The 12,960-nt window shown below is 44.0% G+C and overlaps 1 protein-coding gene across 3 annotated transcripts in view; it reads right to left on the reverse strand.

Annotated features, from left to right (window-relative positions):
• Positions 1 to 12,960, reverse strand: part of PIK3AP1 (phosphoinositide-3-kinase adaptor protein 1) — a 118,957-nt gene that overhangs the window by 37,325 nt on the left and 68,672 nt on the right. For all 3 annotated transcript variants that reach the window (XM_038578387.1, XM_038578386.1, XM_038578388.1), the window contains one exon: positions 10,670 to 10,859. In XM_038578387.1, coding sequence (XP_038434315.1) covers positions 10,670 to 10,859 — 190 coding nt within the window. The remainder of the gene's footprint in view (positions 1 to 10,669; positions 10,860 to 12,960) is intronic.

Here is a 12,960-nt window from a genome sequence, read left to right on the forward strand (position 1 = left end):
TTCTTCCACTCCTGGCTGGAGGATCTCAACACCCATCAGTCTGACACCAAGCAGATTGTATTAGATCCACCTGATCATGCAGGCTCACAAGATGACTGAGGGCACCAGTCTACTCAGGAGGACGCAGGACACAGGCCAGCAGGACAGGGCCCAGGAGCATTCCTCCTTGAGGGCAGTCTTTGTGCCAAGTCCAGCAGCTTACATGCAGGGAGATGAGATCTGTGTCAGGCAGATGGAAGGAGCCACTCTAGTGAAAAGGCCATCCTCATGGCCCACAAGAGTAGCACTCTCATGGCAACTCCTCAGGCACACTTCCAGAGTCCTCCAAGCATGACAGTCACTGTTCTCAGGAAAGCCCAAAGTGTGCTGTCCCTTTCAGGTACTTAGAGTCCACATATAGCTCCTCCCAGTTCCAGATGCAATTTACCAACCAATTAGGGGTCATTTTTATCATAGACAATGTTGCCTAGAAACATAGTTGACATTCGGACTCTTATCAGGTTACCAGGGTAACAGAGCTGGAAAGGCAACCGAAGGTCAAATTCTCAAGCAGAAGGGGAAATGATAGCTGTTACATTTAACTCTTTGCCCATGATTATCTTGGGTCAAGTTGTTTAAATCCTCTCAGCTTCTCTTTTCCTGTCTGTAAAATGGTGATAAGAGTAGTATATATATCTCAGAGGTTTGCCATGCGTATTAAATGAGAAGCTGGCCACATGCCTAGCACGGTGCCTAGCCCAGAGAAAGTGCTAAAAATGCTAGCTGCTACTACTATTATTCCTATTGTCTTTATTATTAAATTATATACCTAAGCTAATGTCCTAAGCAGAGAACAGTTTTTTTTAAAAAAGGACTCAATTCATACTTAATCATTTTTTTTCTTTTAAGATTTATTTCTTTATTTTAGAGAGAGTGGAGGAACAGAGGGAGAGGAAGACAAAGTCTTAATCAGACTCCCCACTGAGCAGAGTCCCAATGCAGGGCTTAATCTCATAACCCTGGGATCATGACCTGAGTCAAAACCAAGGGTTGGATGCTTAACTAACTGTGCCAACCAGATGGCCCCTCCCTATTCTTTTTTTTTTTTATTTTTAAGATTGTACTGATTCAAGAGAGACAGAGACAGAGATAATGAGAGAGAACACAAGCAAGCAGGGGAGGAAAGAGAGAAGCAGGCTCCCCGCTGAGCAGGGAGCAGAGTGCATGGCTTGATACCAGGACTCTGGGATCATGACCTGAGCCAAAGGCAGACACCCAAGTGACTGAGCCACCCAGGTGCCCCGCCTTTACTTATTCTTTTTTTTTTTTTTTTTTTGCCTTTACTTATTCTTAACAATAACTTTGTTTGAAGTCAAATCTCCTTCAGAGTAACAAATGCTTATGAGTTCATTCTAATATCTGAATTTTGACACATATTCTCAAATATCACACGTACTACATTTCCTAGTAAAAAACTATGCCCATTTAACATTTTTATATTTGAATATACTTGAAGCATAGGAGAATTCTTTTTTTTTTTTTAAGATTTTATTTATTTATTCATGAGAGACACACAGAGAGAGAGAGGCACAGGCAGAGGGAGAAGCAGGCTCCATGCAGGAAGCCCGACGTGGGACTAGATCCTGGGTCTCCAGGATCACGCCCTGGGCTGAAGGCGGCGCTAAACCGCCGAGCCACCAGGGCTGCCCCACATAGGAGAATTCTTAAGATAACAAATGCCAATGCTTTATAATAGAATTATGTGTGGAAATCTGACTCACAGACAAGGTTTGCCAGGCATTTTCTGGATCGTGGCTCTTAAACACCAAGTCCCAGACAGACAGAGCTGCAGGCTTCTCTCCTCCTTTGCCAAGGCTCTACTGATGCAGTTCAGACCTGAGTTGGAGGCCCCATGCCTGTTTACCCTGTGCTTTTCTGAGGTCTATCACGTTCTTTATTCGTGGGCTCAGCAATGAACACCGAGGGGAAATTCTAGCAGCTCTTCAATGCCTTCTGGCCCCATCCTGTGCTGCCAGGATTATATAGGTAGAGGCTGACCTTAAAGACAGAGGCTAAATCCAGAACATGTGAGGCATGGCTGGAAGAGCATGATGTGCACAGGGTGCAGAAAAGGGAAGGAGGGTGATCTGCAGACACAGGAGAAAGCCTGGGGATCAGCAGTAAAGACTAACAAGGGCCAGAGCCAAGTGAATCCTCTGCATTCAGGGGGAAATCAAGTTAGAGAAAGGCAGCAACTGAAGCCAGGTGAGCAACAGAGATGAAGACACTGGCCACTGACTGAATGACTAGTGCAGGTCAACATCAGGGCCAGAGGTAGGGGGTACCTGCATGGACTCTGGCATCCTGGAGAACTGGGTTCAAACCCCGGCTCTGACTCTTACTAGCTCTATATCCTTGGGCAAGATATTTGATATCACTCACTTGTGTATCTCCATCTGTTAAGTGGGGATAAATAGTACCTACCACACAGGAAAATGGTAGGGGCCAATGGAGACAATGCTTGTAAAATATTTAGCAACAGTGTGAGGCACTAAATATTAATGGATACCATTATTATATTGAGGCAACCTAGATAGTGTATTAGTTTTCTACTGTTGCCATAAAAAAAATTACCGCGAGCATAGTGGCTGAAAACAACGTAAGTTTATTACCTTACCATTCTGTAGTTCACAACTCTAAAATGAGTCTCACTAGGCTGAAATCAAAGTTTTGAGAGGACTGCCTTCCTTTCTGGGAGCTCTAGGGAAAACAGATCTCCTTGCCCCTTCCAGCTTCCAGAGGCCACCTGTACTCCTTGGCGCCAGGAGCTCTTTCTCCCTCTTTCAGACCAGCAATGCCAGGCACCAAACTTAGCTGGACTGAGTCCTTCTCACAGAGTCATCTCTGGTCTGTTTTCCGATTCCTTCTTCTACTTCTAAGGATCTTTGTGATTATACCTGTATTATATATAGGGTCTATCCCTGTAATCCAGGACATTTCCCCTTAACTTCAGGCCAGGGGAGTAGCTACTTGAATTCCATCTGCAACTCTCCTTCTCCTTTGCCAGGTCATCTAGCCCATTCACAGATTAAGGGGCTCTACTCTGCCTACCACAGATGGAAACAAGTACCAGTACAGTTAGCCTGCCACAAATTTCCTTCCTACACGGGGCTAGCAAGGGCAATACGACACAGGGATTAGGGCACACTCAACTCAAGTAAGTCCATCGTGACCACACATGGCCTCAGCAGCCCTGGCCTGGTGTAGGCATTGCACACTGCCTTAAATGAAGTTACCTAAAAATGACTTTCTTTCCACTTATATTTTAAATAAAATGACTCTTTTCATACTGAATTGAACATAAATATCTTTGAGTTAGACCAAAGACAGCAAATACATACGTTGACCTCTGAGTCTCTATTCTGTATACTCAAGGCAGACACTCACCAGTCATAGCATTCTTTCTGGACTCAGAATCTTTAGCACAGCTCCTCAGGCTCTCAATACCAACTAACCTACCCTGGCACATGAAATTATTTTTCAAACACTATTTGCCATATCTATGGTAGGTAGTAAGTCCTAGGAATAACAGACACTACCTTTGTAATAATAAATGAAGAGTCAGGTTTTTTAGAGTTCATGCATAATAAGACTCTCTCAAATTCCAAATGTGATAACCCCATGCGCACATACAAATCAGGCACATAGTGAGTATCATCTCAGTGAACTGTAATACACAGGAAATTCTGGAGGTGAAGGCAGTCTGCTTCCAAACAAGGACATTTTGTAAAGGAAAACAGAACAACAAATCCCTACATTCCTGGATGCTCAGGGTTTATACATCAGATTCCAAGCACTTAACCTTCCCCACTTGTCAGTTAACAATAAACTCAAAAGCCCAGAAACCTGCTGGTCTAGGAGAAAGTGCAAAGTTCTTTGACTTCAGTAGACATAGAAAGAAGAAAATATGTAATAAGGAGACCCAGGTGCCATGGCCTTCAGGGAAGAGCCAGCTACAGAGTTACACTGTACTTCATTTAGGGAGTCAATCAGAAAGAACCCATCCCTGGAATGAAAGAAGCTTGAACAGATGAGAGAAAGCCTAGGCAGGCACTTAATTAAGGAATGAGTCAAGAGCAATAATGAATTTTCAAAGAAACCCATATGATACTCCTCAGGGGACATAAATCTAGATCACTTAGCTGCAGTAGAAACTCAATCCAGATTATGTGTTGTTAATTTAATATAAAACCTAATCTGAGTATCTAATATGGTAAAATGTCAGATGCCGAGAGGCTATTCTGGAAAGGCTCTCAAACTCTGAAAGCAGGCCAAAAGATTTTTCTTCTTAGCAAGGATTTTTGTAGCCAAAAAAAAAAAAAAAAAAAAAGAGTCTTAGAGCAAAGAACAGCATGGGAAAGCATTTGACAATGACCTGAAACCTGACTGGGGCCATATGCACTCAGGTGGAATACAGTGCTTTCATCACCCATGTCGGCAAGGTAGTCCACCCTCCCCACATCCTAATGGAGAAGGGATGAGAGGGAGAGAGGCAGAGAGAGGGAGTGATGGTCACACACTGGGGAGAGACAGAGAAACAGAGACAAAGAGAAGGGAAACAGCAATCTGAAATTACAAGGGGTAAGGGGCGCTGAGCAATGAAGCAGGAAAGGCTAAGCATGAACAGGCTAGGAGAAGCAACAAGTCTCAGGGATCTCATGCAGACCAGTGCCTCGATACAGCACCCCGGGCAAGCACACAGACTCTCTGCTGGGCAGGACTCCATCCACAAAATGGAGTTCAAGGTGGGGTGCAGGGGACACCATGACTTGCTAAGTCGCACACCCTCTTCCCCTCATTCTCCACGTCCACAGCTGTCCCCTTGGTGCACAGTGACATCTTCCTTCACAGCACTGTCACAGTTTGTAGTTCTCTATTTAGTTATGTGTTATTTCTATTTAATATCCAGCTCTCCTGCCAGAAGGAGAGCTCTGGGAGGCAGGGATCTGCCCTCTTATCTACTGACTCCCTGTCGCCTGGCACAGTGATTGAAACACACGAGAGGTTGGAATCAATACTGCTGAATGAATGAATGAATGTTTGAATGCACAAATTAGCGAGGAATAAACACATGAATATGGACATGGAAGTGTCTGGGTTTTGTGAAGGACTCTGAGCATTTTCCAAGCTGAGAAAAGAGGCAATCCAGGCAGCAGGAACAGCATGGAAGAGACAGGAAAGAAAAGGCAGCCAGGAGCGCTGGAAGGGCCATTACTCCCCCACCTCACCCCGAGAAATCCTGTGCTCAGGGCTGTCTATCAGATGACTCACCACCACCTATCAGGAAAGTCCTTGCGCTGGAATGTCAACGAACTATTCCACCCCACAAAATCCAGGACGACTTTCTATTTTCTGGTACTTTCAAATTCAAAAAATAGTTGAGCACCTGTTGTACATCCACCTATCGTGGATGATCCAGGCTTCGTGAGATGGGTGTGTAACCAGAGAAACATGAACATAACCAGAGTGCAAAGTGATTTGCTTGCAGGGCCCCCAGGAGAGCCTGACCCATGACTATACAGGTACAGAGGGGAGCATGGTCACTGCTGGTGGTGGGGATTTTATCTTATTAGCTTTTAAAACACTTAATTTAGGGGCACCTGGCTGGCTCAGTAGGTTAAGCGTCTGCCTTCAGCTCAGGTCATAATCCCTGGGTCCTGAGATCAAGCCCTATGTCAGGCTCCCTGCTCAGTGGACAGTCTGCTTCTCTCTCTCCCCCTGCCTCACTCCTTTCCCCCACTCATTCTCTCTTTTTTTTTTCTTCTCTCTCTAAAATGAAATTTTTAAAAATCTTTAAAAAATAAATAAAACACTTAATCCAGCATGCTTTCACTAAGTGCATACATCTCCCACACAGGTCCTGTACACCTGGGGAAACATGGAGCAATGGGAGTCAGGAAGTGCCTTGAGCCTCCCTTTGCCCCACTGGGTCAGTTTCAACCCTGGACAGCCTGAATTTCTATTTAGTGTTTGCATAAGCTTATCCTTAATAAAGATATTTATTTATTTATTTATTTACTTAAAGATTTTATTTATTTATTCATGAGAGACAGAGAGAGAGAGGCAGAGGGAGAAGCAGGCTCCATGTAGGGAGCCCAACGTGGGACTTGATCCTGGGACTCCAACTGCTGAGCCACCCGGGGATCCCAAGATACTTATTTCTTAATATATAGTAAAGTTAGGAAATTGATGGTTTAAATCTGTCTTTAACAAAAAATTCTCAAAAGAATGGGGAACAGTTGAAGGTCTAATAACAAAGGCATGTAGTTACCACCTGGTGGCAGCATAGCTAAACTAAAGACCATGAGTGTGAGGGGTGTGAGTGACTGTGTGCATGTACGTGTGTGTACACCTACCCAAGTTCAGGGGAAGGAGAGCCCAGAGTGGAATGATAACATCTCAGGGTCAGAAGCCAACATCACTCCCCTGCCAACTTTACTCATCATGGGCAGTTTCCCCCATAACCTTCCTACCTAGTGGCTGTTTGGATTCCCTTTGGAGAAGGAGACCTTACTACTCTTCCTTTTCCAAAATTCAAGTCAGAAACAGGCAGATTTGTCCCAATACATTTGAGTGACCCCCAAAGAAGTAGTAAAGAGCTGGTCTAAAGCCTACACTCCATAATGCTCATCCTGTGAACAAATGTAGGAATAAACATAACTTGCTTTCCTTAATACATTTACTTTCAGCCTCGAGGACTGAATGGTAACAAAGGTAGGGCACTGAGAAACCTGGCTCTTGAGACATCTGGAAAGAGCTCCTAAGTGTCCATCCCAAGGTTGGCAAATGCAGATCCTAGATGGACAGGCCAGGAGAGTCCTCTGTCCCAGTGGTACAGCAGACAGACTTGCCTCTGGGAATATGCAGACCCAGATTCCTGACCCAGTTCTCCCTCATTGGGACTCAAATAAGCTAGTAAAATCTGAGCCTTAGTGTTCTCCCCTGTGAAATGGAGATAATTCTATCCACCTAGCCCAAGAATGATAGGACAAAATAACAGATGAGATCAAAGTGGTCCACTTACTTGAAAGGGCTGGCGGACACTGCAAGTTATTACTGTGCCAGTTGGTGTTGCAAATACATATCTTAGATTTATCAGTTTTTCCTGCTTATTTATGAACTAAACTCTTTCTCTCCTAGAGAATCACTGGTGATAAAATGAATAGTTCCTCCCCAGGTACAAGTTGCTGCTCCTTCTGGGCCAGTAAGATAGTCCTTCTTAAGATTAAACCACAGAGACAGAAACACAAAACAAATCATATCTAGAATCAGAAAATGCAGTTTATATGATCCGGCAAATGAAAAATGCAGTGAGTTTCCTTTCTCTATCCACAGAGCAGTCAAATTCTTACAGCATATCTATTAAGTGGCCTCCTTCTAGCTCCAGGGCAACCAGAATCCCCCTGACCCCATATAACTCTACAAGTCACCAACAGCCACAAACTAGGCCAGCTCCATAGCACTCCACTGCCTTGGGAAGTGCTGGAAAAGTTCATTGTTCCTCCTGTGACTGCCTTTAGCATAACCTGCAGCTTTCCACTGGTATGATGAGGAGATTTCTTGTGTTGGAGCATCCAGGTGTGTGAAGGCACTCTGTCAATACAGAACAGCTAGGGAAGCAGGGGATTCTTTAACCGTTCAACTACCCTGTAGTTAGGACACAAGGCAGAAATGTGGATACACAGTCTCTGGCTTTCCAAGTAGGTACCAGTTATCCTCCAAATGTTCTTTTGTGAATGGGTCTCTGTTCCAGATTGGAAAGGACTGTGTATTGGCCCCTCCTGTCTCCCCGACACCCAGAAGAGGCAAGCAGCTAAAACACATTAGATGCTCCAGAAACACTTGTTGGGTCCATAGAGAGATAAATGGAAGTGCAAGTGCAGAGGGTGCCAGGGGCTTCTTGGTGAGCTAACATTGGGGCCGTGGCTGTAGCTGCTAGATGGCTTCTTTAGAAGAAACTACAACTAAAACTTATGGCAGTAGCTGGAGATTTCTGGCAGGAAATAAGGAATACTGTCCTAGAGACAGAGACCTCAAATGTGAGCTCTATCACTTATTAGCTGGGAGACTTTGAGAAAGTTGTTCAACTTCAGTTTTCTCAAGTGTAAAGTGCAGGTTAATCAAAGCATCTTTATGTGGCTTGAAGGATTCAGTGAGATAGAGGATGTGGATACAGGGATGATGCCTTCTCTCCTCACCCCCCTGCTAGGTCATGGCTCGTTCGAGAAGAGCTTCTTCCAGCACTTCTAGTTCTCCCTGTCAGGTGCAGGAAGGTAGCATCTACTGAGCTTTCCCTCATTCTTCCCGCTTCCCAAGAGGGGCAGCCACTTTATCTAGCAAACACCTACCAATGACTGGACCACAGCTTCCAGGTGCTGGGGTTACCATGTCAAAGGCCCTGCTGGTGTCAGAGTCTGCCTTCGGCCCCTGAGCTGTCCACACCCTCTACTCCAAGGCACCTTCTTGGTGCCTGCTTTTCCCTTCCTGGGTGGGAGACTCAAGCTCATCCCCCTGCCTCATGTGCCCAAAGTCCCTCTGTCTTCTTCTTAGCCTGAAGGTTGGCAATATTCAATCTTGCCCATTCCAGAAAGCCCTCTGTCAATAAAGCTGATGTGTTGATGGGTATTTGTCTTGCCTTTCTTGAGTCTATTGAATAGTCCAGAGGGAAGAAAGGCTAAATTTTAGGAAGTGTTTCAGAGTGCTTAGCATTTCATAGCTATTGGTAGTGACATATTTAGAAGGCTGTTTGAGGGCCTGTAGTAGGTCCTCCTGCTCCAACTGTGCATCGAAGTCCAACATTATTTAGACCAGTGGTTCTTAAAGGCAGCAGTACCGCCCTCTAGGGGAAGCTTTGAAAATCTAAGAGGGGGGTTTTAGGTTGTCACCAGGATGGAGGGAAATGACAGTAATTCCCCTTATCCTTGGGCGACATATGCCAAGACCCCTAGTGGATGCCTGAAACCACAGATAGTACCAAACCCTAAATATACTATATTTTTCCCTGTATAAACATATCTATGATAAAGTTCCATTTATAAATTAGGCACAGTAGAAAATTAACAATAATAACTAATAATAAAAGAGAACTGAACCAATATACTGTAACAAAAGTTATGTGAACATGGTTTATTTCATTCTCAAATATTTTACTGTACTTACCCTTCTTGTGATGACAGATGATAAAACACTTACGTGATGAGATAAATGATGTAGGCATTGTGACGTAGCATTAGGCTACCACTGACCTTCTAAAGATAGGTCAGAGGGAGTATCCACTGCTTCTGGGCCATAGCTAACCACAGGAAAGTGAGACCTCAGATAAGGGGTCTCGAGACTACTGCAGTGGTATTTAGCAGGGAAAGATATAGATACTCTGCAATGTGCAGGGCTGTCCTGGACAATGAAGTGTTTTATGCCCTTCATGACTTCTAAATATTTCATTAGTCATATATATAGGTTAAGAAAACTGCTTATGATATATATTTGCACTTATATGTGCATATGTACATATCTATGCATATGAACATGTGTATATTTCTTAATTTAATATCAACAGGCACAAAGAAAAATATGGACAAATACCCCACCAAACTATTAGGAGTGCCTCATTGCTTGGTTTTGGGTAGAGTCATACAGACTTTTAGTAACTCAGTTATGCATTTCTATTTTGTTTCAAGTTTTTATAAGAATGTATTACTTTCACTATTGAAAAAAAACAATTAAGTTAACCACCAAAAAAATGGGCAAAATTTGTTAAACAATTTACAAGAAAAATGCTGTCCTAAAGATATGATATTTTAGAAATAAGTTTATTATATATTAATCCATTAAAGTTAGGCTACCCAAAAAAAATCTGCCTATAAATTTCTGAGCCTAAAAACTAAACAGCTTCATATATAAATACAATTTGTATTTCTGCATGGTTTTAAAATGCATGAAATCTTCAGGGATTCAGTTAGTATGAACATGGAAAGGAGACTGTGAAGAAATATTTACCACTCAGGAAAATCCAGGCCCTGATACCAATATTGCTGATGGTAGTCGAGTCACTGATACAACAGACATACATTGGTTGTTCAGCATTTGAGGCTGTGATGTCAGGGATTCTGAGTGAAGATGCCTGTAGCTGACTTTCTCATTATGTCCTCATGCAGAGCCATACTGAATCCTTCCTCTCCTTTAACGTCTCTATTTCAATCAGGGCGTATATGTGATTTCTAAATTTTCACACATAGGTAGTCTATATTATATATAAATGGCACGTCAGGGTACAAAAGGGGGCATTATGAAATGTTTGCTACAGAAAGGGCCTATTAGGACTGACAAGGCTGAGAGCCACAGATTTGGCCCCTCAGATCACAAAGCAATGCCTCCATCAACTCTGACCTCCAGGCTTTTGCCTACACTTTCCAGTCACTCAGCAGTCACAGCAGAGGAAGTTTGGAGAAGGATTATGCTTGTCACAGCACATGATGACAGCTCTAACTCTGTGTAAAACAGGATCTTCGTCTCTCTGGGGTGGGGCAGTGGTAAGCCAGGGACTTCCCCCCACTCTCCACAACTGCACACAAGAATGAAGAAAGTCATGTGTCAGCAATGGATGGAAGTGGAACAGGGCTGTGCTACTTACAGAGATCTTCGGTGGCAGCTGGGACAAAGGCAGCCATGGACTCATACAGCTCTTCATCACAGCCGGGGTTGAGGGAGCACTTCATGAGCAGGTCTGTGGAGAGGTGGGCCATGGACTCATACACGGCGTCAGCCTCCTCCCCTTGCATCAGTTCCTCTTTGATGTGACTCTTTAGCATGTCCACAGTTTCCTGAAAGAGAAGATAGGACTCACAGGCACTTGGAGACACTCTGGCCTTCTAGGTAGAGTGAGGCCTTCAGTGGGCTTGGGACAGGCAAAGGTTCACACAGGTCAGCATTCAGCTGTCCCACCAGCCTGAAAGCTCCCAAAGGCTAGGTTCCACGTCTTTCTCTGATTGTTTTGTCTTTTGTTTTAATCTTTGTATCTTCTCCCAACACTAAGCACGCAGTCATGCACACAAGAGATGATCATTAAATGTCAGATGACCAGAGGATATAAATTAAAAACTTTTTAATAAGCACCTATTGTGGGTCACGCACATATATCACCTTATGTCATCCTTTCCAAAGCTGCTCAAGAAAGTTGCAATATTCCCTAGTTCACACATGAGTAAAACACAACTCAGAAAAACCTAGTGCCTTATTCAAGGGCGTGCAGTCCTGCCTTCTGACCTTTCTACTGTACCCTGGTTCCTCCACAAGAAACAAATGACACTCACGACTGTAACCCTTACTGACCAACCAGATGGAAATCCAAATGGGCTAAACAGGGCTGCAGCTAAAATGTTTTTGCACTGATGTGTAGGCAGATGTCCCTCAGAAGCACACTGCCGAGTCCCTGTTCCTTCTAGGAGGCTGCTCTGAAGTGTTTGGTTTCATACACTGTGTGCCCAGAGGAGAGACAGTCTTGGCTGAAGCGCCCTGCAGTCAGACAGGCTGCCCTCTATCCTTCTGCCTCCCTGTGGAGGTGAAGACAGAAAGCTGGCTTCTCTGAAACCTCTGTACAACTTTTCCTGGTAAGAAACTTTAGTGTTTCACAATCCTTATTTCAGCACCAACCCACAAAAATCCTCATTTTCATCATCACTACCCCAAAAGAGCTAATCTGCTATTCACACAATGTGTTGGTTTCCTAATGAGACCTAAGGACTGGCCCAGGTGACAGCTGTGAAGTGCTGGGAGACTCAAGGTCTGGCATTTGGTTACGATGTGGTAGATAGAGGAAATGGGACAGTTCTTAGAGGTCATAAAAACATGCAGGGACCTTCTGGAAGCAATGCTAAAGATGATTATGGTTGGAGAGCAAAGAAGATATGAGAAATGTGAACCGGATTAATTTTGGTGCCAACTGAAAAGGCATTGTTAAACTTCCCTGTTCCCTACAGTAGAATAACAAGTCTCAGCACCGGCATCAAATTAGGTTTGCATCCTATCTCCACCCTTGCTGGCACAATTATTCTGCCTTTCTAAGCCCTTCTCCTTGTTTGTTACACAGATAACAATACCGTCAACTTCCAAGGATTGTGGTGAGCATGAAGTGAAACACGGCATTTGCCAATCAAATAAATTCAATAAATACTGATCATAACTGTGAACATACAGTATGTCCCTAAGAAAAACTATTGACGTGGAAATGATATGCTGCATTTTATACATTTCTGACTTCAAAGTAAAGCTGAGTAAATACTCCTAGGCTGTGAGCACCTTTTAGCCTCATTTATGTCAATGATGCCCAAAACAGGCACTCATGCTATTGCACTCGTTTGACACAATCACTCCCAAACTGTGAGGGGCCCCCTTCCATGCTTCAGTGAATTGCTGCCTTGCAGACTGTCAAATATAGACCACAGAGTTAAGTTTCTGGGGAGGTGTAAGCTCACTCCCATATGGAGGTAGAGAGCAAGACTAGACTCTTTATTGTTCCTTTTGAGGTCTCAGCCCCTCCATGAGAGGCTGAGAGTCTTCACTGTGACTCGTGACGATGAAGGAAAATCAGCAAAGAATGGAGTCGGAAAGGACAGGTCTCCAAGACAAGAGAAGCGACATTGGGGCATGGAATAAAGCCTAGGCACGGGATGAAATGACACTCAAAGAAATTCTCAGAAGTCAATGATCAAGGAGGACCTGGGGGTCCAAAATCAGATGAGCAAATAAATTGGGCATATCTCTCATGAGATAGGCAGAGACTCAGGAAGAGAGATAGGCCATTAGCATAAGGGGGAGCCTCACAGTTGGCCTCCTGAAGCAGAGCTTTCCTGTGCAGACCTCTCCTGCAGTCTCTGCTAAGGACAGAACCAATCCTAACAGTTCACCCAGATATGAGAATGGGCG

This window comes from Canis lupus, chromosome 28, assembly GCF_011100685.1.
Source record: "Canis lupus familiaris isolate Mischka breed German Shepherd chromosome 28, alternate assembly UU_Cfam_GSD_1.0, whole genome shotgun sequence".
Lineage (NCBI taxonomy): Eukaryota > Metazoa > Chordata > Mammalia > Carnivora > Canidae > Canis > Canis lupus.